This window comes from Drosophila albomicans, chromosome 3 (genome assembly GCF_009650485.2).
Source record: "Drosophila albomicans strain 15112-1751.03 chromosome 3, ASM965048v2, whole genome shotgun sequence".
Taxonomy (NCBI): Eukaryota; Metazoa; Arthropoda; class Insecta; order Diptera; family Drosophilidae; genus Drosophila; species Drosophila albomicans.
In genome coordinates, this window is record NC_047629.2 from 55,397,018 (window position 1) to 55,413,626 (window position 16,609).

Genomic DNA, 16,609 nt, shown 5'->3' on the forward strand with positions numbered 1-16,609 from the left:
TTGGAGGCTCCGATATCGACTGTCTCGGCATTTGCATACAAAGCCAGCACCTTGCGCCACCTGATAGCTAACCAAGTTCAAGCGGCATCGCGGTTTTGTGGTGACATGATTTTCATGATTTTCCACTATTTGTTGACACCGTCTGTCAGTTGGAATCGCAACGTTCAGCATGCCTCATCTACTGCGTCAAAATCTGCTTTTGCCCGCATCACCCACTGTCACCCTCTACGATCCACGTACACACCTACGTCACCTGCCACCTGCCTACAACACCGCCCAGACACCTTACAGCCGGGACAAGGATTTTGCGCCACAATTGCGCTATCATCTGGAGTTACCCCGCAAATCCAAGCTGCGACCCTGCAAAATCATCTTCGTGGGTGACTGTGCCGTGGGTAAAACGGCCATAGTGAATCGGTGAGTGAAAAACTGGGTCCACTGCTTGGTATGCATGTTTCAAACCCAAGGCACACTGCAAAAGAATGTATTGCTTTCTTCTAGAATTTCGTTATTTAACTATTTCAAACAGCTTTTGCTATGACAAGTTCCAATCCAACTATAAAGCCACCATTGGCGTAGACTTTGAGCTGGAAAACTTTAACATACTCGGACACAATTTTAGCCTAGAGATGTAAGTATGAAGCAAACGGGTTGCAACTCGAATTTCCTTAAGTTCCTTCTACAGGTGGGACACAGCGGGTCAGGAGCGTTTTAAGTGTATAGCGGGAGCCTATTATCGCAATGCAAATGGTGCGTAAGAACCTCAATTCCCTCAATTCTTAAGTAATGTCTCTTCTGGGTTCGCAGTCATTGTTGCCACCTATGACATGTCCAAGCGGGAGAGCCTCAACTCTGCCAAGAGATGGCTAGCTAATGCCCTCAACTACAACACGGGACAGCAGCCGCTGATATTTTTGGTGGGCACAAAATCTGATCTGCTGGTGAGCACCGACAATGGATTATTTATTTGTGTTTGCTTTTAATAAGTTATCCGTAGACAAAGGAGGAGTTTATGAGCATGGAACGTGTGGCGGGAGGGGCAGCCAGCGAGTTGCAAGCCGAATATTGGTCTGTTTCAGCACGTTCTGGATACAAAATCACAGAGTTCTTTCAACGTTTGGCTGCGCTTGCTTTCCAAACAAACGTGCTACAACAATTGAAAGCTTTAAACGCAACAGCAACGCAACAACCAGTACAAACAGACAAATCTCAAACATTTGGTAAAGCTCTTTACAAAATCACTTTAATCAAAATTGTTATTAATATTTTACTTTATAGATTTACGCAGGTACTTTAGCGGCGCCTCTCGCAAACAAAAAAGTGGTTGTGCTTGTTGATTTGTGCTAAAGTTTACATATTATTCTTATTTTTAATTAACTCCATATTCAATTGTATTATCTGCGCTCCATTAAAACACATATTTTAAAAATAAATCGAAACAGTGCTGCCAAATTCTATTATGCTTAGCGTTGCCATATCTACCACACTAAGAAGTCTACAAACTAAAATTTGAATAAAATCTGGTTTAATTTTGAAAAGTCCGCGAATTATCTCAAGTTATTAGATGGAATATTTTTAAACAATAAGAATATGTAGCTTTTCATTTTCTATATAATTCCCATTATATAATTTATATCGCAGCAGCACATGAATTTTTTTTCACCTAGTTAAAATTTTATATTTATAGAAACACAAAAAAAGCAAAGCTTACATATTTTTATGTTTACTAAATATATGTACATATAATTGTAATATTTAAAAAACAGTGTTGTCACATTTATTACTCAGCGTTGCCACCATTACAAATTGGCACATTATTGCCACTGCGCGCTGAATGGTGTTGCCATTAACACAAAAATCTGGCAGCGCTGCTGTCAAAATCTGCTTCCGCTCATTTGACAATGCCCATTATTTCTCCTTTTCATTTCTTTTTCTCGTAGAAATGCCACCTAAAAAGCCAACCGAGAAATCCGGTAAGGATTTTTCATATAAAAATACACTGAAAATATGTGAATTTATTACCATAAACAAGGCAAAAGCAAGTGCAAATCATAGCAATGTGATAAAATGTGTTTAACGTAATTTTTAACGCAAAATTACTGTCAAATATCTTGCCATATTTACGCCACGTGCGGTGTGGCTGCGACTCACCATTAAATATAGTACACAATGGATGTGCAACTTGTCAAGTGTTTAATCTGAGAACAATGCGCGTTTAATTAAAGTTTCGCATGGTTCTCTTGATAAAATTAGTGTTGGCTCAGTTTATCCGCTAAATCCAACGTTGCCTCCGTCGTGTATAACCCAACTTTTTCGAGCTCTGTTTACTAGTGTGATTTTATCTTTACAGCGAAGCCAGCTGGCGATAAGAAGCCAGAGCAGAAGAAGGCTGCCGCGGCAGCCCCAGCTGCTGCCAAGAAGGAGGCACCAGCTGCAGCTAAGCCTGCAGCTGCTCCCGCCAAGAAGGCAGCTGCTCCCGCCAAGAAGCCTGCTGCAGCTGCTGGTTCGGCTAAGAAGCCAGCTGCTGGCGCTACCAAGAAGCCCGCACTGAAGAAGCCAGTCACCAAACCCAAGGCCAAGCTCGCTACCAAGAAGGCTGCTGCTGGCAAGAAGCCCCAGTCGGTGCTGTCCAAGCTCTCGGCTAAGGCACGTGCTGCTGCAAAGGGCAAGAAACCCGCCGCGAAGGCTGGTGCTAAGCCCACCAAGGGTACAGCTAAGGCAAAGGCTGTTGCTTTGTTGAACGCAAAGAAGGTGCAGACCAAGGTGAGCTAAAAACACCTGCAACATGTTTGGGGTTACTAAATCACTTGGATTCTCAACAGATCGTAAAGGGTGCATTTGGCACACGCACACGCAAGATCCGCACCAATGTGCACTTCCGTCGTCCAACCACGCTGAAGTTGCCCCGCAACCCCAAGTACCCAAGGAAGTCGGTGCCCACCAGGAACCGTATGGATGCTTATAACATCATCAAATATCCTTTGACCACGGAAGCAGCCATGAAGAAGATCGAGGACAACAACACTCTGGTCTTCCTCACACATCTGCGCGCAAACAAGAATCATGTGCGTGCCGCCGTTCGTAAGCTTTACGACATCAAGGTGGCTAAGGTTAACATTCTGATCAGACCCGATGGTCAGAAGAAGGCTTATGTGCGCCTAGCGCGGGACTACGATGCTCTCGATATCGCCAACAAGATCGGCATCATATAAACATGCAAAAAAATATGGGAACGTTTATCGCGTTTTAAATTACAACACAATAGAATTTTTGTCCTTAAAACAAAATAATAAGCGCTGACACAATATAGAGCGAAGATGAACGTTTCAATGTTGTATGGGTATAATAAAGAAAACAAAAAACAACTCAATACAACAACGAATTTTGTTTGCTGTTAATTTTGTATTCTTTTTTTATTCTTTTTAGTTGTTTCCAGGTCTATTAATCAATGCTTTGGAGAAAAGGTAAAATAAAATATCCATGTCTTATACATTTTATTAAACTTCTTTTTTGTATTTGCAGTTTAATAAATTTGGCTTGTGTCTATCTTTCCATACAAAAGGTGCGTATTCTTCAGTTTGTTTTTTGTTATCCATTTCATGATGATTTATTGAGTAGGAATCTCATTGAGCTTCAGTCATGCGTTGCTATGAAATTAATTAAATCTCATTCTGACTAAATATACTAAGCTAATTTACGACTGTAAAGAAATTCCTAGTCTAACCGAGGATTTTGTTCTATTTTTCAGTTTGATACAGAAACACGTACATACATGGAGTCCAGTTTACAAGGTGTGTTTTATTTCTTGATTTTATACTGTTAACTGCTAGTGATGATTTTATGAGTAGGAATCTCATTGAGCTTCAGTCATGCGTTGCTATGAAATCAATTTTTCTCTTACTGAACGTTAATCACAATAAATTTAAAAGCTTGTTTTAACATGTGTAATTAATATACATTTTCTCTATGCTTTCAGGCAACACTATCATTGGATGAATTTATATTTAAGAGCTGTTTATCTTGGATTGCATTTAGTATAAATAAAAATCAGTACTCAAATATGTTAACGTTTTATTTATCAACTCAATATCTACGGAATTGCTTTCGGAACTTGTCATAATGATAATCGTCTGTTGCTCTCTTGACGCCATTTGGATTGGTCTGATTATGCGGTGCTTTATTATTGCCTTCTTTTTCTTCGCGTTTCCGTCTTCGCTGTTCATTGTTTTCCTCAATGTTAACTGCAAAAATAGAGAAAATGTACTGAACGACTTGTTTGTTGACAAAATTCGGCTTACATCGATTGTGCTGCATGAAGTTTACTGCCATGTTGGTGGGCACAAACTGCGAGGGTCCATCCTTTTTGTTTTTGGCATCTTGCATCAGTTTCTGTTTTGCATCCTCCGTTGCCTCAATGTTGCGTATCTTGGCTTGAATGCCAAGATCTACCTCGGGTATGCCATTCAGCATTTGATTTGATAACATTTCCTCTGATCTGTGGGACGACGACTGACGCAAGTGATCAGGTAATGCATAGAGCGCTGCATCTTCAGGCGTGAGATATTTATGAACATAGCTATCGTCTGCGGCATCTGTTGCCTTGTCGTCTTTTGTGCCGCCCTTACGCTTTTGCAGCTCCTGCTCAATGTATTTCATCATTTCCTCATCTTCATCCCGTTTGTTTGTTTCGGCTGAGAACTGTGTACCAATGCCCACATCGTAGGCATCATCGGATTCTTTCATTTTTCCGGATTTAAGTGTTTGCATATTAACAAGTCCACCCATTTTAACATTGAATGGATCCTTGATGGTCAGTTCCTCCTCTGGCGCTATCTTTTTACCTAGTGCAAGGCCCATAAGGCTGACGCCATTCGGACGCTCACGCAAACGTTGTCGTTCCTTAATCTCATCTAGCATCAATCTAGTTGCAAATATAATTCGGTTTAATAACACATGCCAATAATAATATTGCAGTTTACTCACTCTTCGCCTTTCTCTTCATCATCGGAAGTCTCTCGTCGCCTTAGGTTTTTGCGGTGCGTTTTCTTAAAAACCAGTTTAGTGGGCTCCTCTGTGTTGAGTGCAGCATCATTTTGATCAGACTGCATATTAATAATATTGATATTCTTATTTTTACTGATAGAATTCACTTGCGTCCATTTTGTTTACAATTTTCTGTACAGCTGTTGTAACATCGATAGTATCGGTCGATATCAAAATATATCGATACACACAGTTGCATTCGGCGGCGTTTTTTCCTCAAAATCGATTTGTCTGGTGTTTGCAAACTGCACATTTGGCGGAGCAGCGTAGCAGCTGCGACTTTTATGAAAACGTTTGGAACACTAAGTGGATGCATACTTAAGAGTAAAAATTAGAGGAGCATCTAAGCCAGCGAAGAAGCCACAGCATGTACAACGGCATTGGATTAACAACGCCTCGAGGCTCTGGCACCAATGGACATGTGCAAAGGAATTGGGCTTTTGTTCGGCCTGGTAAAAAAGACAAAGAATATCGTTCCGAGGACGACGCCAAGAAATTGGACGCTCAACTGAATCGTCCGCCCAATAAAGAGATACTCGATCACGATCGCAAGCGGAAGATTGAAGTCAAGTGCATTGAATACGAGGAAATACTCGAAAAACAAGGGTAAGCATAACTTAAGCATATTCAACATTTGGATATAACAGTGGTCATCATGAGAGTCTCGGCATGTATGTAATGCAATACCGCTGTTATATAACACCGGTGCATGAAATCTTCAACAGCAGTAGCGTGCTACTATTTACATTAATGTGGGCTGCTGCTGTTGCTGGCAGTGTTTACATTGGGCGCCTGGTAGTATTGAGAGCGAATGCAGCACGCAAACGCGCTTAACCATGTCAACCCTCGCATAGCCACCCCAGTTCAACATATGTACGCTCTTTTGGCACCTCTCCGGGTGTCCACCGATTGATATCTGAGCCTCGCCTGGACTGGTGGTGAAAAACTGCATTTCAGTTGTAGAGATTATTTCAATAGAACACATCCGCGTCGAGCCCCAGAGCGGACAATTTTTTATGCGCTCACACGTACAAAAAAGAAGCTATAAAACAAAAGTACATTAAGTGTAATTCAAGCTGAATTCAAACAACATTTTTCAGTTGTTAGTAGATTTATTGATTCTTCATAGTTCAAGTCTGAAAGGTAATCTTTCTTCGTGAGATATTCTAGTCAGCATTGATTATTATTTTCTTTCTATTATTTATTTTGTCTCCCAAACAGACGTACACCGGAGGAGATCAAGACGCAAGTTGACTCTTATCGTCAGAAATTAATGGGACAAGGCAAAACCGATCTGGCAAAGGATGAATTCGGTCGCGTAGCGTAAGTATTAATAAATAATTATTATTATTTCCTTAGTTACAATTATGTAATTTTAAACATCAAAATGGGCGCCAGGTTTGACAAATCAATAAACGCTTCAACCAAACGCGTGTCAAATCCTTACCAGCTGTCGACGGTGAGGCAGAGGAGTAACTCATGTGGTGTCCAGCCCACATGCGCCATTGGCTGCGCACAGCATGTGTACGCCCTCCTGTCTCAAAAGCCGCCCCGCAGCAGCGCCAATCAAAACAGTCGAGTAGCATTGTAGAGAAAAAGCTTTGTGAAGATTTTCATCAGTAGTCACATAAAGTCTTCCAAAGCCAGAGCATCATTTAAAATTCGCTTGACCGACGAGCTCAGGAATAGATAAATAGAAAATAATATTAATTTAAACTACTTGTATAATGCGCCATAACAAAAGTGCCCTTGATCAACGACGCGGCTGCATGGATGTGCAGCATGCAACCTTTTTTTGAAGCTGCCAAGTTCAGTTTTTGAGACAGCTCTTACTGCCTTGGAAAAATCAATAAATGGCACATAATATGTGAGCTACACAGGTACAATCAATATGCAACAAACAGTCTGGAGCATCCTCTCAAGTGCACAGCTACGAGCGAAAATCCGAGAAAACCACAAAATGCATCCAGCCGTGGGCGTGGGTTGGTTGGCTTGGTGTCCAGCCAGCGGATTAGCAGCCGTGACGTCATCGATGAATTTTACTAGTGGTTGCCAACTTTGTGGGTTAATTAAATGCAAGTGCAGATACAAATGCGAGAGTGAGGTGCAAAATGTGAAATGGAGCATTAAGCTCGCCGTGGAGCAGACATAATGGACAGAAGGAAAGTCACACAGATAAACAATTTAAAGTAATGTGAGCACCACACTTGAGTCACTAAACTGAAAGCAACAAATCACTAAATAAGTCTTCCAAACTTATCCTCTAAATAATCTTAGAATTAGTCAGTTAACAGAGTCAACCGTTAATGAACGAGATATAAACGGAGTAATTCAGTAATAAAAATGAATTAAATATATAACAACACAAACCTATACCGCAAAATATTCCTAAGCGATGAGAAAATGCAGTGAATAAATGTAGTATCTAACTATAAATAAAAACTTAATCCAACGTCTTCCAACTTAATAATAAATAATAATAAATTCTTTTTATATGCGAATATAAAATAAACTATCTATAAATAAATAAATCAATTTATAAATTTTATTCGACCCCAAAACACATCGACATATTACAATCCATGGAGTGTTGAAATTTGAATTATATGTAATATCCACGGTCTTCCCCATAAACTTTTGTGCATAAAAAGTTTTTCTAATATAAAAACATTAATAATAAATCAGAAATGAATATAATATTTTATATAAACATTTAAACAAATAAAAATTAAAAAAATAATATAAGGAAACGTTACTTAATAAAAAAAAGTATAAAATCCGAGGTCTTCCGAAATTGTGAAAATATTTATATTTCGTGTATTTATAAAAAATTACACCCAGTTGAAAACATTCGCTGCGTGAGCCATTACATCAACTTGGCAAGTTGCCACCGTCACTTGCAACCCTCATCGAAAGCACTTTGGAACTCTCCACGGTAATGCTCTCGTCGGAAATCTACACGAGCACATCAACCACTGCAATGGCCACAGCGATGGCAATGGCATCAGCAACCGCCACCTCCACCTCCACGGCAGCCACAACGGCCACAACGGAAGCCTCCACCCTGCATGTGCTGAGAGGCAAAAAGAGACGCAAACGTCGCAAACGCGCAGGACACGCAACCGGTTGTCACAACAGCAACCAGAGCTGCAGCAACAATAACAAAAAATCCGTAGGCACTAACCACAACAACCTAAGTAGCAACAACAATGCTTGCAGTCCTCACAGCAAAGCCATTATTGGATGTATGACGGAGAGTTTGTCGTCTGGTAACAGGAAGTGCAAGGCACAATACTTCCAACATGATAATCGCGAGTATATAGCTAAATATGAGAGTTTCCAGTTTACGGCACAAGCGACAACTGCAGCAGCGCTTAACTATGCAGCGGTGGCCAAGAAATTTAAGCCATTGAGGCCAGTTTTGGCAAGCGGCGCCAAGAAGAACAGGCGCCCAGCACTCTCCAGAAAGGAAGAGAGAGACTGCGCATGCGTGTGCCAAGGTCCAGTGGGGACGCAATGTCCGCAGAAGGAATCACGAACAGCTGATGTCTGCCAACGGGAACTGAGTGTGATACGAGCCAACACGACCAACTCCGATGCGTGCAAAAAAGTCAATATTAATGGGAATGGCAATGGCAACGACAGAGCGCTGCCGGCGTTGCTCGAGCTTCTGAAACAATCGTCAAGCACGTGGCTGCAGACATTGCTTCTGGGCGCTGGCAGTGCAGCGGTTGCAAGGTAAAATGGCGATATGCTTAATTATTAATTATCATTGCCAAAAGGAAATAGAGAAATATAGTGTAGAGCAGAATATTAGCTATTATTAGAATATGGCTATTTGTCTCGAGGACATTCATACTTCGAAGTAACTAGGTTATATTACTCTATACCAACTATTCCGAATTACAATCGCAATGTTAAGCATGTAATATTTATATGCAATTCTATAAAAACGATATTGAATAATTTGGTACTACATCTTCACTAATCCTTTGATGTTTTCTTTGGTTTTTGTAGCGTGCGTGAAACACATCAAATTGCCGAGGCACAGCAGCAGAAGAACGCAAAGTTGCGCGAGGCGTTTAACATATCCGAATACTTTGTGGAGGGCAGCAGTTTCGATTGTGATCGCAAGGCCAAAGAGGATCTGGCCAAGAGTGTGGCACTCCAAAAGGAGCTGGACGCGCAGCGCGAGAGCCTCGCCGCAGTGGCAGCTGCCGCAGGCAAAGACAAAGAGACGGGCAAACGATATGCGCTTCTGCGTACGCCATCAAGGGAGCGCGAAGGGGCTCCATCAGGTGGCAAGTCCGTTTCAGGGGCAGCCAACAGCGGTGATGAGCATGTCTCCAAGTCTGACAAAAAGAAGAAAAAGAAACGCGCAAGGGAGAGGTAAAATTAGAAATTATTTTATCAATACTATATCTTCAAAAAATTGTAATGCCTGCTTTTCTTTTGTATTTGCAGTTCGGCGAGTCCAGAGCGTCGAAAGGACAAAAAGAAAAAATCGAAGAAGCATAAGAAAGAGAGGTAAGAAGTGAAGAAGTCATCATTCCTCAAGAGTCCTAAGCAAATTGTAGATCCCTCTGTTAAAGTACAAGTATCTACCTAGTTTCTTTACTTATTCCCCAAAAATCCTTCAAATTTCTGTTCCATTGCCCAAATATTTCGACTTGGTTTTTCATTTACTATCTTTCTATTGTATCTGCCTACTATTGTTGTTGTTACATTATAAAACAAAGCAAATGCAAAAAAAAATAAAGAAAACTCAAATCAAACTAACAAAAATCACAGCTTAATACATTTTGTGTTTTCCGTCTCTACTCCTTCTTTTACATTGCATTTGAAACTCAAACTACAAAAGGGACTCATATGAGAAAGAAAGTAAAAAGAAGCAAAAAGTTATGTACTAATAAATTTGAATAAACACACATTTAGTTTTTAAATGAGCTTACAAAAAAATAAACAAAACAAAACCTATAAAAACTATATTAAATAAATTGTTTCAAATGCGTTTTGAATATTGATTAAAGTATTGTTAGATACTTTATTAACCGCAACATCGTTTTATTTTTTATGTGTAGGGTCAATTTCTCTTTTTTCCTTCTTTCTATCTAAATATGTATATCTATATTTAACTCATACTCTCGCACAACACAAATTACACTCAGAACACACACAACCTACTCAAAAGCTCGTATCATTTCATTCTAAATGACCTAAGCTATGGTAAGTAGAAATTCGATTACTATGTCAATTTGAACTCAAATAAAAAAACACACTTGCCCACAAACTCCGCACACACATCCACACTCGAACAACAAATACACCACGCGTAAAGTATTAAGTCGGAAATATAAACTTAAAATAAAAAAACTAGAAAAACCAACTGTGTTTGCAGCAATTAAAAGCAAATTACTTTCTCATCTTTCTTTCTATTATTATTATTACCTACTACTATTATTAAGACAATGCAATTTTGAGCAGTATTTCGATTGAAGGTAAAGCACTAAACCACAAGTTAACCAAAAACCTATAACATAGAAACCTCTTAATGTTGCTGCGGAAAGTCAAATGGGACTAATGTTGAGTCTATATACACCAGATTCTAGATGTAATCAAATAAACATTGAGATTAATGTAGCTACCCCTCCTAGATGAGGTATAATGTATATGCAACGACTAATCCCATTCCAATACGATGGCCATTCTATTTGCAGTAAGTCAAAAAGGAAGAAACTCCGCAAACGCAAACACAGCGGTAGTGATAGCATCGATAGCGACAAGGACTCCGATCATGATGACGAGGGCAACAGTAGCGATGCGGATCGTGAGTTGAAGAGTGCACGCAAAAAAGCCAAGAAGGATAAGGTAATACAAATGCATGATCAAGTATATATTTAAGATCAAGTAATGAGCGTTTCCAAATCCCCATTTCCACTTCTTTAAAAAGAGAAATGATTACAAAGTCCCAGAGCATACAATGATATGCCTAACTAAAAATGTATCATGAAATCTTTTAACCTTTTATGAATCTCTTAACCTCTCTCTAAATGCTCTTTTAATTAATATATAATCTCTATAAAATCGTCCATATACGCCAACCTCTAAGAATTGTGTACATTCATCCGGATATATTTTACATATTATTGTCTCTCTATCTCTCTCTCTATCTTTCTATATATATACATATATATGTATATGTATATTTATATATATTGTGTCTGTTCTACACTATAAGATTAACTCGATTGACTTGAATCGTTTTTATGTTGTTTCAATTCAATTGTTCACCAAAATATTAAACATACGCCATTTCTTCTCTTGCTTATTTACTTCTTTTTTCCACCAAAAACAATGAAACATTTTCTAATCTAATAATATAACAATAACCAAGTGCTGAAATTACTTAACTATGAATTACTTACATGCATAAAAAGCATTATCTACCACTTAAATCAAATATTATAAAGCATAGTAAAAAAAATCAAGATCGATAAATATTATATAATTAAAGAATATTAAATCTATACCAAATTCACCCCACAAATATTATAAAAGGTAAAAACAAGGCTTTAAACGCATTCACAATCTAGTATTTACTAATATTAATTTGTTTTTATTTTAATTTCGATTTGTATTCAGTTTTTTTTCGGTTTCTTATAGATTATTAAAATTTATCTCCTTGGGCTATGCATAAGTTCAATGTGAAATTTTGATTATATATTTATTTAACGAATAAAATCCTGGATTATCTGAAAGATACCCAAGATATGTTGAACTTGTTCATGAGCTCTAAAGATTTCTATTGAGTTATCTTGGTATTATTGTTACGATTTTCAGTTTTAAATATAATTTACCAAGTAATCAAAAAAAATTTAAATTCAATCAATTTATAAATAATATTAAAAAATCGACAAAAAGAAAATTTATATTTTGTTTATAAACACCCTTGGCGCTTCATTGATATAGGATAGCTTTCAAAGGCTCTCTTGTAGTTTTGTAAGTACTTTCATTTGTCTGTTTTCTTTAAGAATATTATAGTATGTACATACCAAACGGCAATAACTCTTTTAATTGCTACCAACGATTTACTTCCTTTATGAGCAACGCTTGAGTAAACACTGCAAAGATATTAAAAACGCTGCCAAATTTTCGAATCATGCCTAAAACGAGAGATTCTTAAACATACAACTTTCGTTTCACGCCACATACAATCAATACTATGTCATAATGAATGAATAATGTTCTATAATATTTTCATATTGAATATATGCAATATGTTTTGCTGACAGTTAGACTCTTAGCAAGTTGCCCTTTAGATCTTTGCGTCTTCTTTGTTTGTTTATAAATCGCATTCTTCTATTATGCAGAAGAAACGTGACAAAAGGATCAAGAAGAAAAATCGAACACGTGCCAGTTCTACGGACTCGACACGTTCAAAGTAAGTAGTTGTTGAAAATTGTCTAAAATTTTTTATAATATTAATCATATCTTTAATACTTTTTAGTTCGCCATCGCGCAAGGATAAGAAGTCAGGTAAATCCCGTGCTCCGGTTGCTGAAAATGACACACCACGCGAAAATCCCTTTCGCAGTCGTTCTCCGGAGCGACGCAAAGGCAGCAAAACGCGTCGCAATGAATCTTCTACAGATAGATCAAAGGTTCAACAGACTACAACATGTACGCCACCCAGCCGTGAGGTGGAGCGGAAACTTTGGAAGGAGCGACCCAACGAGCGACAACGATCCAAGGAGCGACAGCATTCAACGGAGAGAAACTTCTCCAAGGAAAAGCAGCGTCCAAAGTCCAAAGACCGCGAAAGATCTCGGGAACGCTATAGATCCAAGGATCGTCCGAAACAGCGAATACGATCTAAGGAGCAGCGACGCTCCAGGGAAGGACAGACCAAGGAAAGAGCACGTTCTAAGGAGCGCCAGCGATCGAAGGAAAGATTGCGCTCTAAGGAACGTGTTCGTTCTCACGAAAGACAACGCTCAAAAGAACGACGTCGCTCTAAGGAAAGAGATCGCTACAAAGAGCGACAAGTCCAAATCCATGGCGACGCCAAGGATCGTTCCCAGCGTCAAAAACGCAGCAAAGAACGACCCAGCGAACAACGTTCCACTTCACGCAATGTTGGGCATTTTTCGCGCTCTCGGTCGCGCTCACAGAAGCCTTATCAAAGGACAGCTTCACCCTCGCAACGGAGCCGTTCCAAAGAGGCGAATCTGCCGAAGAAGTCAACGCTCGCATTTAATCCTTTCAAAGCGGCTGAAGACACGGTCAACGATATACTCGGCACCAAGTCAGTGATGGTAGCACTTGAACAGACAAAGCGCAAGCGTACAAAATCTAGCTCAAGCTCGGACTCCGGAAGCTCGGACTCCATTTCGTCCAATAGTGAAAGGGGCACGCCAACACCCAAGAAACAACTGCGACAAAGCCAAACGCCCGAGCAGCCAAAGTATGAGCCCGGCAGCAAGAGCAGCAAGCAGCGTGAACGCTCAGATACGCCAACTAAATGTCGATCGAGAAATGATGAGACGGAAAGAGAGCGGGAAAAGGAAAAGGGCAATACGCCTAGTCCTCGACCCACCAGCTTAACGGAACAGGACGATAAAAGACGACAGTCGAAGACCCATGATATGTCGAAGCCAGCGCCTGTAGTGCGTCTGCGTGCCCAAAGTGATGATGGCAGCGATGCTGAGACAAGCGGCGTGGCACTCGAAGAGTATCAACAGAACACCAGGAAGGAACGCGAGGAACAACAGGAGCTGCGCATGCTCGAACAGCTGAAGTCGGGTATTGCAGCCAAGGCTAAGCAGAAGATCAGAACGATGGAGAAGAATGGGGATGGAAAGAATGCCAACAAGAAAGGCAGCGAAGTAAGTGAAGGAGATGCTGGCTGTAGTTTGCTGCTTGTGGCAGCCAAACGTAACTCGCTAAATGAATTCCTTGTTGCTAACAATGTAATCGCTTTAATTAACAATCAACTGACAACGGCGACCACATCGACAACGACAGCAACAAACGCGATAGCAACATCAAGTACAACAAAAATAAGAACAACGACAGCGACAACTACGATAGCAACAACAACAACAACACCACCGCCGCCGTTTCCGACAATCGAGACATACACAAGGGACACGACAACGCCGCCCATTTGTAATGCGCCCCAAACGGTTGCCAATAACGGTGACAAGAGTCCAACAGCAGCAGCGCAAACTCCACTGTTGACAACAACAGCAACAACATTGGCAACCTCAACAGCCTTATCGAAATACAATCACAGACTACAACAACAACAGCATCCACATCATCATCCAACCAAACGAATATTTCACAATCGAACGCTGAACAATAATCCAAACAGTAGACACAATACTAACCATAGCAATAGCAATAACAATAATATTCATGCATGTGGTGGTGGTGTCCCTCATACTAATCACGCTAGCAGCAATCCCAATGCGTTACCTTTTCTGGCCGGCACACCGGGCACCTACAATAGAACCACGAATCGCCTCAATCATGGTCCGTTGCTGACTGCCACACATTACAATATCTGTAAAAATCAACATAACAATAGTAATAGTATTGGTGTGGGTGTTGGCGCATTGCAACCACTGCTTAGCCGTCGGGAGCAGCAGCAACAACAACAGCAGCATCTGTCGCGTAGTCTAACCATGTACAATCCTAATATTTATGGCCATGGGCCGCAGCATGCATTGCTGACAACTGCCGCTGGTGGCGCCCATCATCATCATCATCATGTGCACCATCATGGTCGTCATGGTGGTCTGTTGTCCCTTGGTGGAGGTGGCACCAATGCGGCAGCTGCAGCGGCTGCTGCTGCGGGTCTGGCTTTACTGGGTCATCCGTCTCCGCATGCCCGCTTCAATGCGGCTGCAGCAGCTGCGGCTGTGGCAGCTAATAGTATAAGCTATCATCACCAACATCATAGCAGCAGTCAGCAACCAAACAAACCGAAAATTGTTATAAAACCATTCAAAATTCACGATCCACAGCCATTAGTTGCGGCGCTAGCGGACAGCACGCTGGTAGATGCCATTGTCTCCAAGGTGTCTACCGCCACAGTTGCTGCCGCCGAGAGTGCAGCACGGCGCAGTCGCAGTCGCTCCAGGCGCAGCAGTCACAGTCGCGGCAAACGGCATCATCATCGCTCTAACAGCCGTTCTCGATCGTAAGTCAAGTACATCGAACTGCCTATTGTTCTTATTAATTAAGGAATTTATTGGATTTCAGACGTTTTAGCTCATCTAGCAGTCGCAGTTGTTCGGGCAGCTCAAGATCTCGGTCCGGCTCACATTCGTCCCGCTCCAGTTGCTCATCGCGCAGCAGCTCAGGTAGCTCATCCAGCAGCGGCTCTGGTACATCACAGTCCGGCTCTCGATCGCCATCCATACCACGACGCCGCGGATCTCCTAGTTTTTTGGACAGACGTCGCATTACAAGGTGACCTTATACAAGTCGAATAATATGTATTTCTTTTTATTTTGACATATATGTTTTTATTACAAATTTTAATTTTCAATTTTAATGTGCATGTATTCTTTTTTTTTTTTAATTTGTAAATGATTTGTAGCCGTCGCTCGCCAACCCACAACACAAGACGTTAGCCAGGTTATTTCTGGTTCAGTTGCCATCATTTCTAAATTCAAAAAACAATATAATTTTTATCATTCAACTGATTTTTTTTCTTACAGCTCAGGAAGACTCAGGAATTATTTACAATTACCAAATTATTTATATATTGATTTCTTTCTGTTTGTATGCTACAGATTTCGTGTAAAAGAAAAAATTATTTTAATTAATTGGATTATTATCAAAACATTTAAATTAGTTAATGCACAATAAATTATGTCTTCTCCGTAATATCCTTATTTTTACGATGATTTAGCATTCTTTAATTTCTGTTAATTACACTTTTCAGTTTGGTAAGTTTTGAACTTTTTTCGTTTTTTTTTTTCATCAACGCATATCAATCTTATCTAATCTTTAATTTAAATATTGCAGTGCGCGTAAGCGTCCTATACCCTATCACCACAAGACGAACGCAGATGGTATGACCAATGGTGAAGCCGACAATCATGTAGACAATGACGCTTCTAGCTGCTGCTCTAGCTGCTTTACCCGGGCCAGTTCACCAGGCACTCCTATGGCCGATACACAGATGCACAACAGTCGCAGTCCTTCAGCGATTCCTTTTTGAGCGTTAAGCGAATCGTTGCGCCATATTCTTGGCAATCTACCATCATAAGAATCCACCACAAGAAACACTTATATTTCATAAGCTAACAGTTGTGTTTGGTTAAAGACACTCCACTAAGTTGAACAATTGATTTATCTAGGCCATTCTTTAAATTTAGTAGCAAAATCATCTAATCTAGTCGTGACCATGATATTATTATGTCAATAATACTCAAAAGTTGCGTTCTTAAATAAATATAAAATATTTTTTGTTGCCATTTCAAATGCATTGACTTTCACTTTGGATAAGCACTATGTATATAAATATTTGTAAGTGAAGATAAGGCTTTCA

At 40.1% G+C, this 16,609-nt stretch overlaps 4 protein-coding genes and 2 non-coding genes across 12 annotated transcripts; 5 read left to right on the forward strand and 1 right to left on the reverse strand.

Annotated features, from left to right (window-relative positions):
- The first annotated feature begins 94 nt into the window (after positions 1-94).
- LOC117572534 (ras-related protein Rab-34) lies at positions 95-1,481 on the forward strand. 2 transcript variants are annotated; one of them, XM_034255399.2, is made up of 6 exons: positions 95-417; positions 530-631; positions 674-750; positions 808-941; positions 998-1,220; positions 1,279-1,481. In XM_034255399.2, exons 1-6 carry the CDS (start codon positions 170-172, stop codon positions 1,335-1,337), a joined length of 843 nt encoding a protein of 280 aa, XP_034111290.1. In that variant the 5' UTR covers positions 95-169; the 3' UTR covers positions 1,338-1,481. The 2 variants fall into 2 exon arrangements, with proteins under 2 accessions (XP_034111290.1, XP_034111291.1); XM_034255400.2 differs by having other exon boundaries at positions 114-417; positions 686-750; positions 1,279-1,479.
- A 353-nt stretch (positions 1,482-1,834) lies between these two features.
- LOC117570670 (uncharacterized) lies at positions 1,835-3,382 on the forward strand. Its single transcript, XM_034252468.2, has 3 exons — positions 1,835-1,973; positions 2,351-2,763; positions 2,823-3,382. Exons 1-3 carry the CDS (start codon positions 1,835-1,837, stop codon positions 3,210-3,212), a joined length of 942 nt encoding a protein of 313 aa, XP_034108359.2. The 3' UTR covers positions 3,213-3,382.
- A 206-nt stretch (positions 3,383-3,588) lies between these two features.
- LOC117572824 (small nucleolar RNA Me28S-Am2634) lies at positions 3,589-3,685 on the forward strand. Its single transcript, XR_004572560.1, has one exon. It is a non-coding gene; the product is annotated as a small nucleolar RNA Me28S-Am2634 (small nucleolar RNA).
- A 132-nt stretch (positions 3,686-3,817) lies between these two features.
- LOC117572825 (small nucleolar RNA Me28S-Am2634) lies at positions 3,818-3,913 on the forward strand. Its single transcript, XR_004572561.1, has one exon. It is a non-coding gene; the product is annotated as a small nucleolar RNA Me28S-Am2634 (small nucleolar RNA).
- Positions 3,914-4,050: 137 nt separating this feature from the next.
- On the reverse strand, positions 4,051-5,193 carry LOC117570673 (telomere length and silencing protein 1 homolog). The gene is made up of 3 exons (XM_034252470.2): positions 4,984-5,193; positions 4,299-4,921; positions 4,051-4,241 (listed from the first exon to the last, which is right to left on the reverse strand). Exons 1-3 carry the CDS (start codon positions 5,106-5,108, stop codon positions 4,084-4,086), a joined length of 906 nt encoding a protein of 301 aa, XP_034108361.1. The 5' UTR covers positions 5,109-5,193; the 3' UTR covers positions 4,051-4,083.
- Positions 5,194-5,283: 90 nt separating this feature from the next.
- Positions 5,284-16,542, forward strand: LOC117570669 (serine/arginine repetitive matrix protein 2). 6 transcript variants are annotated; one of them, XM_052005122.1, is made up of 11 exons: positions 7,821-8,781; positions 9,061-9,432; positions 9,508-9,570; positions 10,761-10,911; positions 12,013-12,042; positions 12,414-12,484; positions 12,551-13,928; positions 15,075-15,250; positions 15,313-15,522; positions 15,653-15,690; positions 15,774-15,942. In XM_052005122.1, exons 1-10 carry the CDS (start codon positions 7,982-7,984, stop codon positions 15,684-15,686), a joined length of 3,285 nt encoding a protein of 1,094 aa, XP_051861082.1. In that variant the 5' UTR covers positions 7,821-7,981; the 3' UTR covers positions 15,687-15,690; positions 15,774-15,942. The 6 variants fall into 6 exon arrangements, with proteins under 6 accessions (XP_034108356.1, XP_034108357.1, XP_034108358.1 ...); XM_034252466.2 differs by lacking the exons at positions 7,821-8,781; positions 12,013-12,042; positions 15,653-15,690; positions 15,774-15,942 and adding exons at positions 5,285-5,649; positions 6,265-6,366; positions 16,084-16,542; XM_034252467.2 differs by lacking the exons at positions 7,821-8,781; positions 12,013-12,042 and adding exons at positions 5,286-5,649; positions 6,265-6,366 and having other exon boundaries at positions 15,653-15,942.
- Positions 16,543-16,609: the final 67 nt, after the last annotated feature.

Excerpts from the sequence above, each read along its gene's own strand:
- LOC117572534 (XM_034255399.2), top strand. The coding sequence starts at position 170 with ATGCCTCATCTACTGCGTCAAAATCTGCTTTTGCCCGCATCACCCACT. Across the intron at positions 751-807 it reads CTATTATCGCAATGCAAATG|TCATTGTTGCCACCTATGAC; the intron begins GTGCGTAAGAAC and ends CTGGGTTCGCAG. Across the intron at positions 942-997 it reads GCACAAAATCTGATCTGCTG|ACAAAGGAGGAGTTTATGAG; the intron begins GTGAGCACCGAC and ends AGTTATCCGTAG.
- LOC117570670 (XM_034252468.2), top strand. The coding sequence starts at position 1,835 with ATGGTGTTGCCATTAACACAAAAATCTGGCAGCGCTGCTGTCAAAATC. Across the intron at positions 1,974-2,350 it reads AAAGCCAACCGAGAAATCCG|CGAAGCCAGCTGGCGATAAG; the intron begins GTAAGGATTTTT and ends TTATCTTTACAG. Across the intron at positions 2,764-2,822 it reads CAAAGAAGGTGCAGACCAAG|ATCGTAAAGGGTGCATTTGG; the intron begins GTGAGCTAAAAA and ends GATTCTCAACAG.
- LOC117570673 (XM_034252470.2), bottom strand. The coding sequence starts at position 5,108 with ATGCAGTCTGATCAAAATGATGCTGCACTCAACACAGAGGAGCCCACT. Across the intron at positions 4,922-4,983 it reads GATGAAGAGAAAGGCGAAGA|ATTGATGCTAGATGAGATTA; the intron begins GTGAGTAAACTG and ends ATTTGCAACTAG. Across the intron at positions 4,242-4,298 it reads CTTCATGCAGCACAATCGAT|TTAACATTGAGGAAAACAAT; the intron begins GTAAGCCGAATT and ends CTATTTTTGCAG.
- LOC117570669 (XM_034252463.2), top strand. The coding sequence starts at position 7,982 with ATGCTCTCGTCGGAAATCTACACGAGCACATCAACCACTGCAATGGCC. Across the intron at positions 8,782-9,060 it reads GGCAGTGCAGCGGTTGCAAG|CGTGCGTGAAACACATCAAA; the intron begins GTAAAATGGCGA and ends TGGTTTTTGTAG. Across the intron at positions 13,929-15,074 it reads CCAACAAGAAAGGCAGCGAA|CCATTAGTTGCGGCGCTAGC; the intron begins GTAAGTGAAGGA and ends CACGATCCACAG.